The sequence below is a fragment of the Pinus tabuliformis genome, chromosome X (genome assembly GCF_031772625.1).
Source record: "Pinus tabuliformis cultivar Carrire ecotype Pingquan chromosome X, CPIR1, whole genome shotgun sequence".
NCBI lineage: Eukaryota > Viridiplantae > Streptophyta > Pinopsida > Pinales > Pinaceae > Pinus > Pinus tabuliformis.
Window position 1 is genome coordinate 1210187197 of NC_142308.1, and position 16754 is coordinate 1210203950.

Below are 16754 nucleotides of genomic sequence, written 5' to 3' on the forward strand. Positions count from 1 at the left end.
ACCTCACATCTATAGAAAATAATAGAAGTTACGAGTCTCAATAGGAGTTCCTTTTGATCCGTTGTATATAGATCGCATATGGAAGTATCATATGCGATTGTTTTGAATTTAATTATCATGACTCCTATTTTGTCGGCATTAACTATCATTATCCATATTGGAATAGAAATATTGGAGGATTCTTAGTTGTTTACCAAATTTGTAATGAGTCCTCACTGAAAGGAAAATATCTTTGTCATAAAGGAGAAGAGTTATTACTATACCAGTGAGAGTTGTGCCAACACAATGTGCAACTTCAAATGACTCTTCTAACTGATTAATATGTATGACAAAAATAATAGGGGACAAGGGACACTCATCCTTGACTCCATTATTGTAACTAGCAATTGCCCCTGAAGGTGCAAAGATACACCGAAGGAATAGAATATATAGGAAGATCCTCTAACCAAGAACAGATCCCATGGCTAAATGAATGCTCATGTGTAGAGTTCCACACTTGACTTTTGAGCACATCCAAGAGAGCAGAGTTGGAGGAGATTGTTGGTCAAACAGATCATGTTTGTCTATAGGAGGTTGAGTTGCTGGGGTGTTGGGGTTTTTCAGTGCATATCAGTGGCAAGGCAAAAATCAAGTTATTAGAGTGTTCAAATCTGATTGCTAGAGGATGATTGATCAATTTCATCTTGAGGTTGGTTTCCTTGAGGTTTATTTGCCTAGGTCGAATTCATTCTGAGGGAGTCGAGTTGGAGGTTCCAGATATTATTTTTCCATTTATCTCCGTCGGTCAAAAATCCTTGATTTTCCATATAACAAAATTGCGGAGAATTGTTTGTGGGTTATTAATTTTGAAATGTGTGATTGATCTCTCTCGTTTATTTCCACTACATATTTTAATTCTAAGAGTTAAAGATATCAATGATTTTATTTTTTAGTGATTCAGTTATTATTTGGGTAAATAAATAATAAATTGGGGATAAATTAAATTGTCATGAGAAAATAAATTTGGTTGGTATGAGAAATTTAATATAAGCCTCACAAATTTTAAAAAGGTTCAAATATTTGGAAATCCCTTGTTCTAGAATTTCCCTTATTTGGTGACTAAGACAACATGGCACATTGAAGTGGCTAAAAGGTTAAGTTGGGATTGGATCCTTGGCTTGGGGTTGGGGATGAGTACCATTTTTCATTCCTCTTATTTGTCGCCTACATCAAGCGTGATGTTTTTTATAAGATGTCAAGGCTCAATATCCACAACAATGGGGACGAGCTGACTAGAAATCCTTTGCAGCTCTAGGTCTCTTAGGCCAAGAGGTAGAGGAATGGGAATCATATCTAAGACTTCTTGTTTCAAATTTCATAAGGTTAAAATAAGATACTAAGGATGACCTTGTATGGTCTAAGAATCCAATACATGGGGATTTCACCACAAAAATTGGTTATGATTCCTTCATTTAATGCTTGTTCACAAGTGTTAAAAATGCTAGTGGAGCTCATTGTGCAAATCCCATGCTCCCCTAAAAGGAAAAATTGTGCTTTAGTTTCTAACTTGGGGCAATGGGTTGGAAAGGGGTTATGTTAGCCCAAGTAGATTCCCTTTATGCAGATATCTTGAAGAACACATCTAACACCTTTTTATTTCTTGTCAATGCACAATGTAGGTTTGCAGTCAGGTGTTATGTTGGCCCAAGTAGATGCCCTTTATGCAAATATATTGAAGAACACATCTCACACCTTTTTATTTCTTGTCAATATGCAGTGTAGGTTTGCAGCAAGGTGTTTGTGAAGTTGGGCACAAAATCTTCCTACACAACCCACTCTAGTGGAATGTTTGAAAGCTTAGAAAGAGGATTAAGACACTACATATTTTGAAGCATTTCCATGCCTCTTAATTTATACCATTTGGCGGGATAGAAATTCCAACATATTATGTTCTTCTTGTGATATCCCGATGGATATCACAATTGGTATGATAATAAAATAATGTAATGAATTTAAGGTTGATCCAAAACCAAAGGAAATACAGATGTCGATAATGCCAACATTGGATTAATGCATACCTTCGGGTTTCTTCGATGACGCTTCACAAAGAAATCCTCTAAGGTGTGGGGTCGGAGTGGTTCTAAACTGTGTCACTTTACATGTAAGTTAAATATACCCCTAGGCATGGATCAAACAACAAAACTAAATTTATAGCTATGTGAAAAATTTTATCTATTGAATCTAAAAACAGTTAACAAATTACAAGTGATGGGGGATTGAAAAATGGTAATCAATCGGGAAAATAAAAAGGTTGTCGTTGAAAATGTTTTTTTTTGCAACGAGAATTTTTACAATATTCAAAAAGTTGTACCTTAATTTGAATGACTCTCGTTTACTCGTGCTCGAAGAATTAAACTCCAAAGAAAATGCTTTATCAAAAGAGGCCCTAGTGGTGCCTATAGGGTCTTTTGTGTAAGTTCAGAGAAACACAACAGAAATAAAACTTGTCTGACAACAGACAAACATCACAGACAATGGAGCAACCACAACATTACTCAAATCATATTCTATACTCAATCACAGAAAACAACAAACATCATAAGAGATAAATTGAATAACTGGAGAATAGAAATCACTTCACATTCCACACATAGAAGCCTCAACCTTTGGCTTGCATTCCTTGGCCGGAGAAATTACAAATTTATAGAGGTTGAAGGAGGATCTATAATCCTGCATGTGATTCAGATGGAGATCTATAAACTAATGGCGGTGTGGTAGGTTTGGCGCGAGTGTGGCGGTAATGGTTGGGATGGCGGAGTGTCGGGGAGTTGGTGCTGGCATTAGCATAGTGTGTGTCGGTTTGGCTTCACACTTAACATTCTCCCACTTGAAGCAAAATAAGAGTCATGATGCAAGTCACACCGATTCCTACCATGCCTCTACATAACTCATGTTTATTTCTTGGTAGAATCTTAGTGAGAATATCAGGAGGGTTCCTATCCGTATGGATCTTTTCCAAGGATAATTGCTCTTCCTCTAACACATGTTTGTTCCAATGGTACATTAAATCAATGTGCTTGGTTTTTTGAGTGAAATGTTGGTTTTTTCGCTAAGTGAATGGCACTCTGACTATCACAATATAGCACATACTTTTCCTGCTTTATTCATATCTCTCCTAGGAATCGTTGCATCCACAACATCTCTTTACAAGCTTCTGTCGTAACTATGTACTATGCTTTTGTTGTGGAGAGAGCTATTATACTTTGTAGCCTTGACACCCAAGATACTGCTGCACCTACAAATGTATACAAATAACTTGTAGTGGATTTTCTGGTGTCCATATCTTCAGCCATATCTGCATCTGTAAATCCTTCAAGCACAGTTTCATTATGACCAAAACATAAACAATAATGACTAGTACCCTTGAGATACCTCAAAATCCATTTCACTGCTTGCCAATGTTGTTTGCCTAGATTGGCAAGGAACCTGCTCACTATTCCCATTGAATATGCAATGTTTGGTCATGTGCATACCATGGCATACATTAAGCTACCAATTGTTGAAGCATAAGGAATCGTGCTCATCTCTTCCTTCTCCTTGTCATCACTAGGACATAATTCAGTACTCAGCTTGTAGTGGGCTACAAGGGGTGTACCAACTAGCTTAGCATCCTTTATATTAAACCTATCAAGCACCTTCTTGATATAGTTTTCTTGTGACAACCACAAAATTTTATTTTTCCTGTCACACATAATCCGCATGCCCAATATCTGTTGTGTTGGTCCCAAATCCTTCATTGAAAATTTGCTACCCAAATCTTTCTTCAACCTATTGATCTGATTCTTATCAAGCCCAACAATCAAAATGGCATCCACATATAACAATAATATGATATACTTTCCTTGATCATACCTCTTTATATAGACACAATGGTCAGATTCCAACCTGTGAAAATCATGTTCCAACATGAATGAATCAAATTTCTTGTACCATTGTCGAGGTGCCTGTTTCAATCAATAGGGACTCTTCTTCAATTGCAAACAAGGTATTCTTTGCCTTTTTCTATGAAGCCTTTTGGCTGCTCCATATAAATTTCTTCCTCCAATTCACCATGAAGAAAAACAACTTTTACATCTAACTGCTCACATTCTAAGTATAAATAAGCAACAAGACCAAGAATGACTCTAATGGATGACATAACAACAAGTGAGAAAATTTCAGTGAAGTCAATACCTTCTTTTTGGGAAAATCCTTTCACCACCAACCTTGCTTTATTCCTCTCCTTCTTTTCGTCACCTTCATGCTTAATCCTGTAAACCCAATTGTTTTGTAGAGCCTTTCTAACTTTTGGGAGGTTTACCAATTCCCAAGTTTTATTTTCTAGTAAAGAGTTCATTTCTTCTTCCATTGCTTTCTTCCATTCTTTACTCTGCTCAACTTTACAAGCTTCTTGAAAACAATTAGGCTCACCTTCATCAGTCAATAGAATATAGTTTGAAGGAGGATACCTTTGTGAAGGCTTATGAGACCTAGAAGATCTCTGAACCAACTATGGTGGTGCATTATCAGGTTGAATCTCCTGTAAAGGTTCTTGCAAGATTCCTTCTTCTTGTTGTTCATCGTTTTCTACCTCTTGTTCTTCCTGCTCCTAAATTTGTTGTTCATTTTCTTGCATTGTTGGGATGTTTTCCTACTGCTCTTCAAACTTTTCAATAACCTTCTTGACCTCCAACTCACCTACAGTCCTCTTGAACATTTCTGACTCGTTAAATATAGCATCCCTACTTCTAATAATTTTATGTTTGACTAGATCCCATAGACTATAACCAAATTCTTCATCCGCATATCCCAAAAAAAATGTATTTCATAGATTTATCATCTAGCTTAGTTCTATTTTCTTTGGGAATATGTATAAATGCTTCAAATCCAAATATTTTCAAATGAGAATAATTCAACTTCTTACCAGTCCAAACTTCTTTAGGGATACTGCTATCCAAGGTTGTAGTTGGAGATCTATTTATAAGATAGCAAGCAGTTCTAATTGCTTCAGCCAAAAAATTCTTCTCCAAATCAGAATTTGACAACATGCTTCGCACCTTTTCCATAATGGTGTGATTCATCCTTTCTATGACACCATTCTATTGAGGAGTACCAGGCACAGCCTTCTCATGCTTTATGTCAAACCTGTTACAATATTCCTTAAATGCATTTGAGCAATATTCTCCACCATTATTTGTTCTCAAACACTTGAGCAATTTGTTAGTCTCTCTTTCAACAACAACATGGAATTTTTGAAATATTCCAAACACTTCACTTTTACTTTTCATAGGATATGCCCAAACCTTCCTGGATGCATCATCTATAAATGTTACAAAATATGATGCTCCTCCTAATGACTTGATGTTAACATGCCCAAACACATCTGAGTGTATCAATTCTAACACATTTTTCTTTCTATCATGGCCACCTCTAAGGAATGAAACCATTCTTTGTCTACCATATATACAATGCTCACAAAGATCAAGATTGTAGGATTTCAAACCTGACAATAATTTTTTACCAACAAGGATTTTTAAGCCCTTCTCGCTCATGTGACCCAAGTGCTTATGCCACAGATCTGCTGAATTTCCTTCTTTTGTGATAGCAACCAAATTTGATTTTCCTATCAATGCCTTCAATGTGTATAATGTTCCTATCTTGGGTCCTTTGGCCATGACCAATGCTCCTTTGCTAATGTTCTAGCTTCCTTTTCCAAATCTTGTGGAATAACCTTCATCATCTAGTCGTCCCATAGAGATCAAACTCATGCACATTTCTAGTACATGCCCAACGTGTTTCAACAATATATCTTTTCCATCCTTCATCCTGATCTAGACATCTCCCACTCCAATAATACTGCAAAAATGATTATTCCCCAAATGCACTCTACCATAATCACCATGATTATATGCAACAAAATTATCTTTGCATGGGGTTACATGATGAGATTCCCCAAAGTCAAGGATCCAATCAAAGCTATCGCTATATGTATATACACATGCATCCTCTACTGAAACAGTAAACAACACATCACCATCTGTAGCTACAATAGTAGTATCACCTTCATTTGTGTTGGATGACTTCTGATTTGTATTGGTCGGTCTCTGATCCTTTTGTCCTTTCTTCTAGAATGAAAATTCTTTCTTCATGTGTTCGGGTTTTCCACAATGAAAGCAGATGATCCTGCCTTTCCTTGATTTTGATCGGCCTCTCGATCTTGATCGCCCTTGCTAGCCTCGATCCATTCTCCTACCACGATCAGCTAGATCTAGAGCTTCTCCTCCCTGGTTTTCCGCAATTGACTTGCGTCGCAACTCCTTATTCATTAAACTGTTGCTGACATCATCAAACTTCAGGGTCCCTACAGTTGTTGAAGTGCTCATAGCTACAATTAAATTTTCCTAGCTGTCTGGCATATAACACATTAGCAAAATGGCTCTAATTTCATCATCTAAAATTATTTTAATAGAGGCAAGCTGATTAGTAATAATATTAAATGCATTTAAGTGCTCAGCAACTGAAACACCCTCCTTCATCTTGAGATTATAAAGCTTCTTCATCAAGAATACTTTGTTTGATGCCATGTTCTTCTCATATAGATCATTGAGCTTCTTCCATAATCCTTCTGCAGTATTTTCTCCAGACACATTGAAATACACATTCTTTGCTAGATATTGGTGGATTATTCCAATCGTCTTTCTATCTAGCTTATTCCACTCTTCATCCGTCATCGATGATGGTTTTTTTGTTGTGCCCTCAATCGGCAAATACTGATCCTTTAAAATCAGTATATCCTCCATCTGTAATTTCCTTAGGGAAAAATTAGCCCTGCTCAAGTTCTCCATATTTGTAACTGTTGTCTCCATTTTCAATAAAATTCACATTCCAAAACAAAAACTCCACTTAAAATAAAACTTTAATTATTACTCTTTTAAACTTTAATAATAACGACCTTTCCCTTTTTCAAAATATTATTTTCAAAATCTCCACATATAATTATATATTTTTCATAATAAATATAAAAACATATATAATGTTTGAACCTTTATTTATGATAAAGACATAAACACTTCACATATATTCACATATACGTGAAAATGTTGATTTGAAAAAACGCTTCACATATATGTGGAAACTTGATTTGAAAACACACTTATGACATGTAAAACACTTATGAACTCCACGTTTCAGACTCCATGGCACGTTTCACCATATGCCCACGACCTTTTTATTTCTTGCAACAACTGTCTTTTAGTTCCAACATTCTTGGACTTTCTTCTTTGTAGCAATTTCCTAGACAGTTCCTTCACCGTTCCTGGACTCTCTTCTTTGCAACGATTTCCTGGACAGATCCTTCACCTCGCATGTTCTCCGTAGCAATGGCGTTTCTGGCAGAGAAAACGCACAGCTTCAGAACAATCCACTGCTTCGTCTAACGCAAAGCTCAACACTTGTAGCTCATTTGGCTCACACCATTCATTCTGCTAATCTGCGCTTCACTCTCTTGGTTGGGCATCACACACAGTTTCAGACAGCCAGAAAAAAATCACACACAATGTCAGACAGCGAGAAAAAAACATTAAAGGGAAATCTCCACACGTACAACCCTCAACTCTGATACCAGATGTTAGTTCGGAGAAACACATCAGAAACAAAACTTGTTTGACAATAGATAAACATCACAGACAATGGAGCAACCGCAGCATTACTGAAATCATATTCTATACTCAATCACAGACAATAGCAAACAGTAGAAGAGATAAATTGAATAACTAAAGAATAGAAATCACTTCACATTCCACACACAGAGGCCTCGGCCCTTGGCTTGCACTCCTTGGCCAGAGAAATTACAAATTTATAGAGGTTTGAAGGAAGATCTAGAATCCTGCATGTGATTTTGATGGAGATCTAGAAACTAATGGCGGTGTGGTAGGTTCGACACGAGTGTGGCGGTGACGGCTGGGACGGCAAAGTGTCCGAAAGTTGGTGCCGGCATTAGCATAGTGTGCACCGGTTTGGCTTCACACTTAACATTTTGTCTTTTTGAATTTAATCATGATGAAGAGCATGAATAAATGTTTTTTCATTTCTAAATGCTCATGTTTTTTGATATGGGATCACTATGGGTTTTTAGCAAATAATGTTGCATCCGTACTAGTTGTACCAATGATATAAAACGATCCATGGTACGAGTTCAAAAAATATATTTAAATGAGGTTTCATTTGCAAAGCAACAAGGAATTATAAGCATAAAATAAGACAAGAGTCAATGCATAGGTGTTTCATTCAATCCCAATAAAAAGCAAGAAAACAACCCAAAACACCAACTAAAAAAATCTTGCTCAGAAGTGGTAATATAAAGGCCCGGTGTTTATTTTCAGGGTAGGAAAAAACCATAAATCAACTAAAAATGGCGTCGTTTAGTTAATTTACGGCCGCTCGAATGTAACCATTCATCACCCTGTATGAAGCTTTGAACAGAATACAGTCCTACATTGAGCTTGGAAATCTGATTAGACCATGGCACTCTTCCCGAGACCTTCGCCCCCGGTCCATAATTCTGATATTCGCCATAGAAAAGCGTATCGAGAGCAAAGGATCCGTTCCAGGGCATCCACCCCTCGGGTCTGATGACTTTGCCCAAATAAGAATTCAAGAAAACCGCTCTTGAATACATCTTCCACGACCTGCCCATATACGCTTGGATTGGAACTGAAATCCTTCATGTATTCTTTGGTCCCATCCATGGTGCAGTGTTGGAAGACCAAACCTGTTGACTGAGCAGGGTCCGTCCGACCCTGCGCTGCTATGGGATCCTTCTTGCTGGACTTTGAGTTGAGCTGATGGGGGCGCACGAAAATGGAGCAATTATGGAACAATGCTGCCGCGTTTCTGAATATGAAGTCAGCAGTGCCCTCTATTGTGCAATTTTTTTAGAATTTGCGGAGCGTGTGCGTGTAAAGCGTGTCCTAGTGGCTCTCGAAAGCGCAGCTGTAGAAATAAGAAAAATCGCTGTCTACTCTCAGGGCTACGACTTGATGAGTCTGTGGCCCCGAATATGTATTTCGGAATGTGTACTTCAGAAATATCAGACTTTATTTCCAATAAAGGTCAAAATGATAAGACCTTAATCAATGTGTACATCAGACTTATCAGACTTTATTTCCAATAAAGGTAAAAATTGTTACCATCATTTAATATAAATAATACTAACTTATGATAAGAAAAAGATAAATTTTATGAGAAAAATTGTCCAAAATACATAACTGTCACGGTAACTTAATTAAAAGTAAAATCGCTGAAAGTAACACTAGTGGTGCCAAATCTCTGATCTTTTTTCCTCGCTTATTTAGGAGTAGGTTTGTTTAATCCACAGGAATGAAGATAACATGTGGTCTTAAAGTATTCATTTTCTTCAGACTTGTAATGCGGAGATATTATTGATTTTATTTTGGTAGAGAAAATTAAAGGTATTGTGAAGATATAGATTATCTTGTGGTTCGTTGGCGAAATTGAGTCAGCCTCCTCTCAATAAATTAGGTACACATGAAGAGCAACAAGGATCAGTCAGACAAGTGCGAATTTTAATGGTTGGAGGCTCTGTGCACTAATTATTCTTGGCGAGTCTCCGGAATTTATGAGCATGGGATCTTTAATGAGGCAGATGGAGTACAGCAAGCTTCGCGTTATGGTGGTGCCATATCCAGCGCAAGGTCATATCAATCCCATGCTGCAGTTCGCCAAGCGGCTCGTCTCAAAAAAGGTTATGGTTACGTTTGTCATGACGGAGGCCAGCCGTGAGGACATTTTTCAGGCACAAGATGCATCAATCTCCTCTCAGGAACTCGCGTTCGAAACTATCTCAGACGGACTTCCTCAGGATTTCGACCGCTCCAAGGACTTCGAAATGACGATGCAGATGTTTCGAAAGATGGGAGTTCCCAGCTTAACAAATCTCATAGAAAGGCTGAACGCTCAAGGAAACAATATATGTTGCATCGTTTACGACTCCTTCATTCCATGGGTTTCTGAAGTTGCAAACAAGTTTGACATTCCTCTTGCCTTTTTCTGGACGCAATCCTGTGCAGTTTACTCCATCTATTACCATTTTAGCAGAGGATTGAGTATGCCTTCCATTCACGATGCTTTCTTTTTGTCAATTTTGCTTTATCTTTCACAGATCTGAGTTTATTTTGATTCTTTTTTGGAACTTGTGTGCTGCCATCCCGGTAGACGGAGCAGGGAAAACGATGAACGAGATAGAAATCCCCGGATTGCCACGGCTGAACGTCTCGGAGTTGCCGAGCTTTCTGCAACCTTCGAATGTCTACACCTTTCTGCTGCGATTAGTAATGGATCAGTTCGATCCATTGTCAGAGGCAAAATGGGTTTTGGGAAATTCGTTTCAGGAGATTGAATCGGAAGAAATAAACTCAGTGAAAAGTATAGCTCCGATTCGCACTGTAGGTCCGCTTTTACCCTCGGCTTTCTTAGACGCACAGAATCCCAGCGACACAGAGTATGGTGCACATTTGTGGAAAGCCGCGAAGTGCAAGGATTGGCTGAATATGAAGGAACCTGCAAGCGTTGTGTACGTTTCCTTTGGAAGCTTCGGGGTTCTATCAAAAGAACAAATTCATGAAATAGCCCTTGGGCTGAAAGCCAGTGGGTGCTCTTTCATATGGGTTATTCGTCCGCCCAACAGTGAAGAATGCCTGCCAGAGAATTTCTTGTACGAAACTTCCGAGCAAGGCTTAGTCGTTCCTTGGTGTTCTCAGCTGGAAGTGCTCTCTCATGCCTCTGCCGCTGCATTTATGACGCACTGTGGATGGAACTCGACTCTGGAAAGCCTCACCTTGGGTGTCCCCATTTTGGCGGTTCCTCAGTGGACCGATCAGACGACTAATTCCAAATACATCGCAGAGAAATGGAAGACGGGATTGAGATTGCATAAACGATCAGCAGACGGATTAGTGGGGAAGGAGGAAGTCGAGAAATGTATCAAGATGATTATGGAAACTGATGTGGGCGTTGAACTGAGAGAAAACGCTCTACGGTGGAAGACATTATCGAGGGAGGCGATGATGGAGGGCGGATCTTCCGATAAGAATATTGAAGAATTCGTTCAAGAGATTCTTGGCGAAGAAGGGCGATCATAATTGTCTGTTTCAGGTTTTACTATTTGATTACCTGCTGAAATAATCATTATTGAACAATGATGATGAATATAAGATTGTTAGAAAATACCTAGTCTGATCCGTCATCTGTGAATTACACTTATGAATTGTAGGATGGTCAGAAAATTCCCTTTTCTAATCCACTATCTGTGATGAGTACTTGTGAATCAGGATGAATGGCAGGATGGTCAGAACAATCATTTTCTGATCCACCATCAGTGACATGTAATTTTGTTAATTTTTTCTATGGATGAATCCTTAGTATTTGGGGAAGCTACTAGAATTGATTTGCTTTCATCAATTTCCTGTCCTTCAAGTTCTGAGACAGCATACTTTTTCGGAGTTGTCTAATTAGGCTAAGGAATTGTCTAGACGACCAAAAGTGGTTGGAATATGGGCAAAAGTATTTCAAAAAATCTTTTAAACGAACGTTTAAATTGTGTTTTTGATAGTGGAAATTGATTCAGCACCATCAAAAACATTTAGAATACCTAAAATTTTAACTAAAATTTTAAAGTTTAACAATTATAATTTATAATTTAGATTTACAAAATCCCCTGCCAGATTTTCTCTAAATATAATGGAATTTCCATAACTTTCTCAACAATTCCTCCACCTTATTAAACTACACGTTTTTTTCCTCTTAATTTTGAAATCATACTTTTTTTCCTAAAATTTTTCTATTTTAAAATAGAAAAGAAAACATTCAAAGGAAGTTTTTTTTGTTTTGTTTGAGAAAATTTATCCTCATCTTGGTGAGATAGTTTTAATTCCTTATCCATAAAAGTTAGTTTTTGATGTATTCACTATTGGGATTCATTTAGTGAAGTTATGTACTTCTTAATAACATAGTATATATGGTCTTAATATAACATTATATATTATATTTAATTATAATTAATCTCTTTTTTAGGGTTGGTTAATGAAATTCTTTTTAATAAAACTATATATATTTTTAATAATATTAAATTTAATTTTATATAAAATTGTATTTTATTTTTCATTATAATTTAATTTTTTATTTAAGAAAAAATATTTTAAATTTTATAATAAATTTAATGTATTTATATTTTTAATAAATTATATTATATATGTTTACTAATTTAGAGTAGATATATAGCATTTTGTTAATGTAACCTGTAATGGAAGAGTTGCTAGTTCCAAACATTATAGGTAAAAATCTAGTAATACTAAAGGTTGTTGTGGCTCAACCTAGTTATGTTTTTCATAGTGATTTTAATGGTTTAGATACCTTTATGTCACATCTATTCAAACCAAAGATTAGACACCCCACTCATTTCAAGATTCATATTACCTAGCAAAAAAATTTATATTATCTATAAAATAATAATAATATAAATAAAATAATTATATTATAAATATTGAAGGATAATAAACACAATTAACACACATAAAATAATACCAAAAGGCCTTAGCCTTACAGCTTTCCTCACATTCTCATTATTAATCAATCCAATGTACAAATAATGATATTAGTAAAAATAAATACATGAGGAAGTTGGTCTCAAGATAGTACGTCTATCTTGGACACTATGGTTGAGAAAATATCTCAACAACACACTAATCTAGGAGCCTAACTAGTTGGAGAGAATCTCTCAACCAACTAAGCCTAAACTGGCTCCTAACCATGAGGAACAAACTCAATCTAGAAAGGTAGGATTAAATCCTAACTTTCATGATTTTAATTAATTTAATTATTTGGACTTAAAATTGTTTTTAATGTGAGAGTGAGGCTAACATTCCCCCCTCAATGAAAAGTCCAAATTAAGAACCAGGAACCATCTTCCAAGTTCTCATGCTGAAACTGTTGATCCTAAAAGAACACTGCTTGAAAAACCGCCAAAGTTGGATGCTGAAGAAACTGCAATATGAAGAGACCATGAGTTAGCTGCATGTCTGATTCATCTCTGAATGTCGCTTGACAGTTCCATCATGTGCCAAGCTGCAAAAGGATCCATTTGTCCTTTGCTTTCAATCAACATCCTTTGTCCAATAACAAAATGTTGATGATGCCCACTGGTGAATTTTCTTGATGATGATCGTCCACTCGCTGATGACGTTGAACAACAACTCACTGTTGCTTTTGCTAGGTGTGAAAACTGATCACTGCTGACTTTGCTATTGATCCAGTGATCTTTTGCTTATAGATGTACGAAAATAATCACATGTGAAAATTGCAACTTAACAAATTTAATGTGCACATGAGAGAAGAAGAAGAAACACGTAAAGCATGACAAGAAGACAACAAGACTTGATAACGGAGTTCGTCCAACTCGGACTTCATCTTCGGGCCCTGCTCGATCAATGGGGAGGCTTCATTCATTCAGTGGCATGAAAAGAAGAGAATACAATCACCAGTTACATAAAAAGAGGATTATACCTCCATTCTAGAAAATGGCTGAGAAATGGAGAACTCAGATGAATAAATGGATAGCACCATTGCGTTCGTGGCGTCGAGAAGGGAAGAAACCATATAAAATTTACCCAATTCAGACAAAATGATCAATCGCCCCTCCTGCAAGCTGCTGCCTTGAACTGTGTGCCCAAAAATCCTTCTCCCCTTGCACTTCTTTGCATGCATCGGGTTTTATAATCATTTCTTGTTACAAGAACCCTTAAATAGAGGGTTTGTTTTTCTAATAATATTAGCCATTTGAATAGAAGGATCGGCGGGCACAACTAAACCCCGAAATAGCTCTTTTCTGCTCAAACCATAATACACGGGATACACTAAAAAATCCGACCGAAAGCCTTTAAGCCAGACTTCAAATTCCATTAAATCGGCCCTATTTGATTATTGGGTCCGCGCTGATTGCAAATTGCAATGGCCCTGGGGTCTTTCCTTTGACTGTGTTGATCGCCGATACGCTGATTTGTTGATCACCGATATCGCCGATTGTCGATATCGGCGTATCACATCGGCCCTATCGCATTGGAATATCACATCACTACGACCCATGGGTCTTGCCTTTGGCATCCGCTGACGCCGATCGCCGACGCTGATATCGGCAATCGCTATATCGCATGTCACTAGTTCTAAAGGCCCGATATCGCACATAGCATGCCCCCGACTCTGATTAATTGGAGATCACTGATCGGGGGTTCCCGTACGCCTGCCTTAAGTCTGCCTTTTGGACCCTCCGATTGTGATTTTCCCTTTCAAGACTTAAAACCCATTTTTTAGGAAAAAGCCTCATTTTCCAAAGGAATAAGGCAATCTTCTTTATGTCATAACTTCATCATCCGGACTCGGATTGGAGTGCCGTTTGCATCGTTGGAATCAGGTTGACGAGCACTTAGATCTGATGTCAAGATACTTTCCTTTCTGCCACTTTGAATTTTGAGCCTTCCCATGCCATTGTATCTGAAGATCCATTTGGATCAATCCTCCCCATTGAGGAGCTTTTGGATAGCCAAAAGCTTTAGTAGTCAATTGGCAAGTGAGGAAATTGTTCCCTCACTCTTTCCTTCTCCAACCATTTTTCCTTGCTTGGGTGCATCCCCTTGAAACCAACTCGAAGGTATTCCACATCTCCTCGCCGTGAAGTCCTGGTTCTTTTGTCAAGGATGATGTCTTAGCGTAACTCATCAAGATATTTTGGTGCAAAATCATCAACTGTAGGCACTGTGCCCACCTCATCGGTGTCCATGATCAATGGTGGTTCATACAGCTTTAAGTTCTCCACATTCACTACTGAGTACATCTATATATATATCGGCAAATCAAGACAAAAGACATTGTTACCAATATTCTCCAAAATGGTGAATGGACCATACCGGATTGGTCACAACTTCTTCCCTTCTCCCTTCATAATGTCCTTGCTGATGCGGAACCACACTTTGTCGCCCACCTGGAATTGATGGTCGACTCGTTGTTTGTCATGTCGAGCCTTGTAACGGGCTTGACTTTTCTCCAACTGCTCTTGTACTACTTGGTGAATCAGCTAGATTCGCTGAATGAACTATTGAGCTTTGTCCCTATCATTACGTCCACTGGAGTCATCTTCCCTTCCAAAGACCATATCAAAAGGGTCCTTTGGCAGGTAACCAAAACATGTCTCAGATGGTGAACGTTGTGTAGATGAATGCACTGCTTGGTTGTAGGAATGCTGCACATATGGGAGATGCTCATCCCACAACTTAGGATGTTTCCCACAATAGCCTTGTAACAAGTGTACCACGGTGCGGTTTACAACCTTTGTCTGTCCATCAATTTGTGGATGAAATGTCGTGCTTCTTTTCAAATTGTTGTCCATCATCTTCCAGAGGCTGGTTCAAAACTCTCTGAGAAAGCGAGAGTCCCGATCTGACACAATCGATGTGGGCAATCCAAAATGGACCCAAACATGTTGAAAGAAAAGATAAGCAGTCTTCTCTGCAATGATCTGCTTTTTACAAGGCATTAAAATACACATTTTACTAAAACAGTCAACAACGACATACAAATAGTCATGACCCTTTCTAGACAAAGGCAAACCTCCTACAAAATCCATTGACACACTTTCCCATGGACGACTCGGAATAGGGAGTGGTGTGTAGAGCCCAAGTCTTCTATTAGAGGGCTTTGAAACATAACACATCACACAACCCTTTACATAGCGAGTCACAATGTTCTTCATATGAGGCCAAAATCAAAATCTTTGTACATGACATAAAGTCTTTTCGACACCAAAGTGTCCAGACACAAGAGAGGTGTGGGCCTCTCGAATCACATGTACTCTTTCCCCTATGGGAATACATAATTTGCCAAGGTGATACAACAGTTTCCCCTGCAAGTGATAGTTGTCCACCTATGAACCATGGGTTAATTTTTTATAAATCTCCTTAAAGTCATCATCATTAGCATATTGTTCAGCATAAATCTCAAAAGATAACGAAGCAGTATGCAAAATAACATAAGAAAAAATAGGAGGGCGAGATAGCATATCGGCCACTTTATTGTTAGTGCCCATCTTATACTTTATTACCAGATGAAACTGTTGAAGAAAACCCATCCACCTGATATGACGAGATTGATGCAACTTGGTTTGTGACTGAAGGTATTGCAAGGGCTAATGATTTGTATGGATGATGGTCTCCTTACCGATCAGGTAGTGTTTCCACTTTTTCACACTCTGCACCAAGGCATAAAGCTACTTGTCATAAGTGGGATAGTTTATCACAGCCTGAGAGAACTTCTAAGAATGGTAACAAATCGACTTCTTTTGCTGCATCAGTACAGCTCCCATGGCATAATCGCTGGCATCGGTTTCGACTTCGAATGGCTGTTGGAGATCGGGTAAGGCTAAGACTGGCGTGGTGCTGATCTTTTCCTTCAATGTTTCGAAGGACTTCTGTTGTCTTCCTCCCCATTGGAATACCTGTTTCACACTTGTCAATGTGTGCAAAGGTGCTGCAATAACAGAGAAATTGGCAATAAATCTCCTCCAATACTGGACTGCACCTAAAAAGCTGCGGACCTCGATTACACTAGTAGGCTTAGGCCAATTTACAATTGTTTCAACTTTAGAGGGGTCAATTTTTAACTGACCGTGACCA

The 16754-nt window shown here is 38.0% G+C and overlaps 1 protein-coding gene across 1 annotated transcript; it reads left to right on the plus strand.

The window, feature by feature from the left end:
* The first annotated feature begins 9469 nt into the window (after positions 1–9469).
* Positions 9470–11486, plus strand: LOC149144319 (UDP-glycosyltransferase 74E1-like). Its single transcript, XM_089447345.1, has 2 exons — positions 9470–10142; positions 10252–11486. Exons 1-2 carry the CDS (start codon positions 9656–9658, stop codon positions 11175–11177), a joined length of 1413 nt encoding a protein of 470 aa, XP_089303471.1. The 5' UTR covers positions 9470–9655; the 3' UTR covers positions 11178–11486.
* The last annotated feature ends 5268 nt before the right edge of the window (positions 11487–16754 follow it).

Bases quoted from the DNA above. Each gene is read 5' to 3' on its own strand.
- LOC149144319 (XM_089447345.1), top strand. From the start codon at position 9,656: ATGAGCATGGGATCTTTAATGAGGCAGATGGAGTACAGCAAGCTTCGC. The intron at 10,143-10,251 runs GTATGCCTTCCA...CCATCCCGGTAG, and splicing joins CCATTTTAGCAGAGGATTGA to ACGGAGCAGGGAAAACGATG.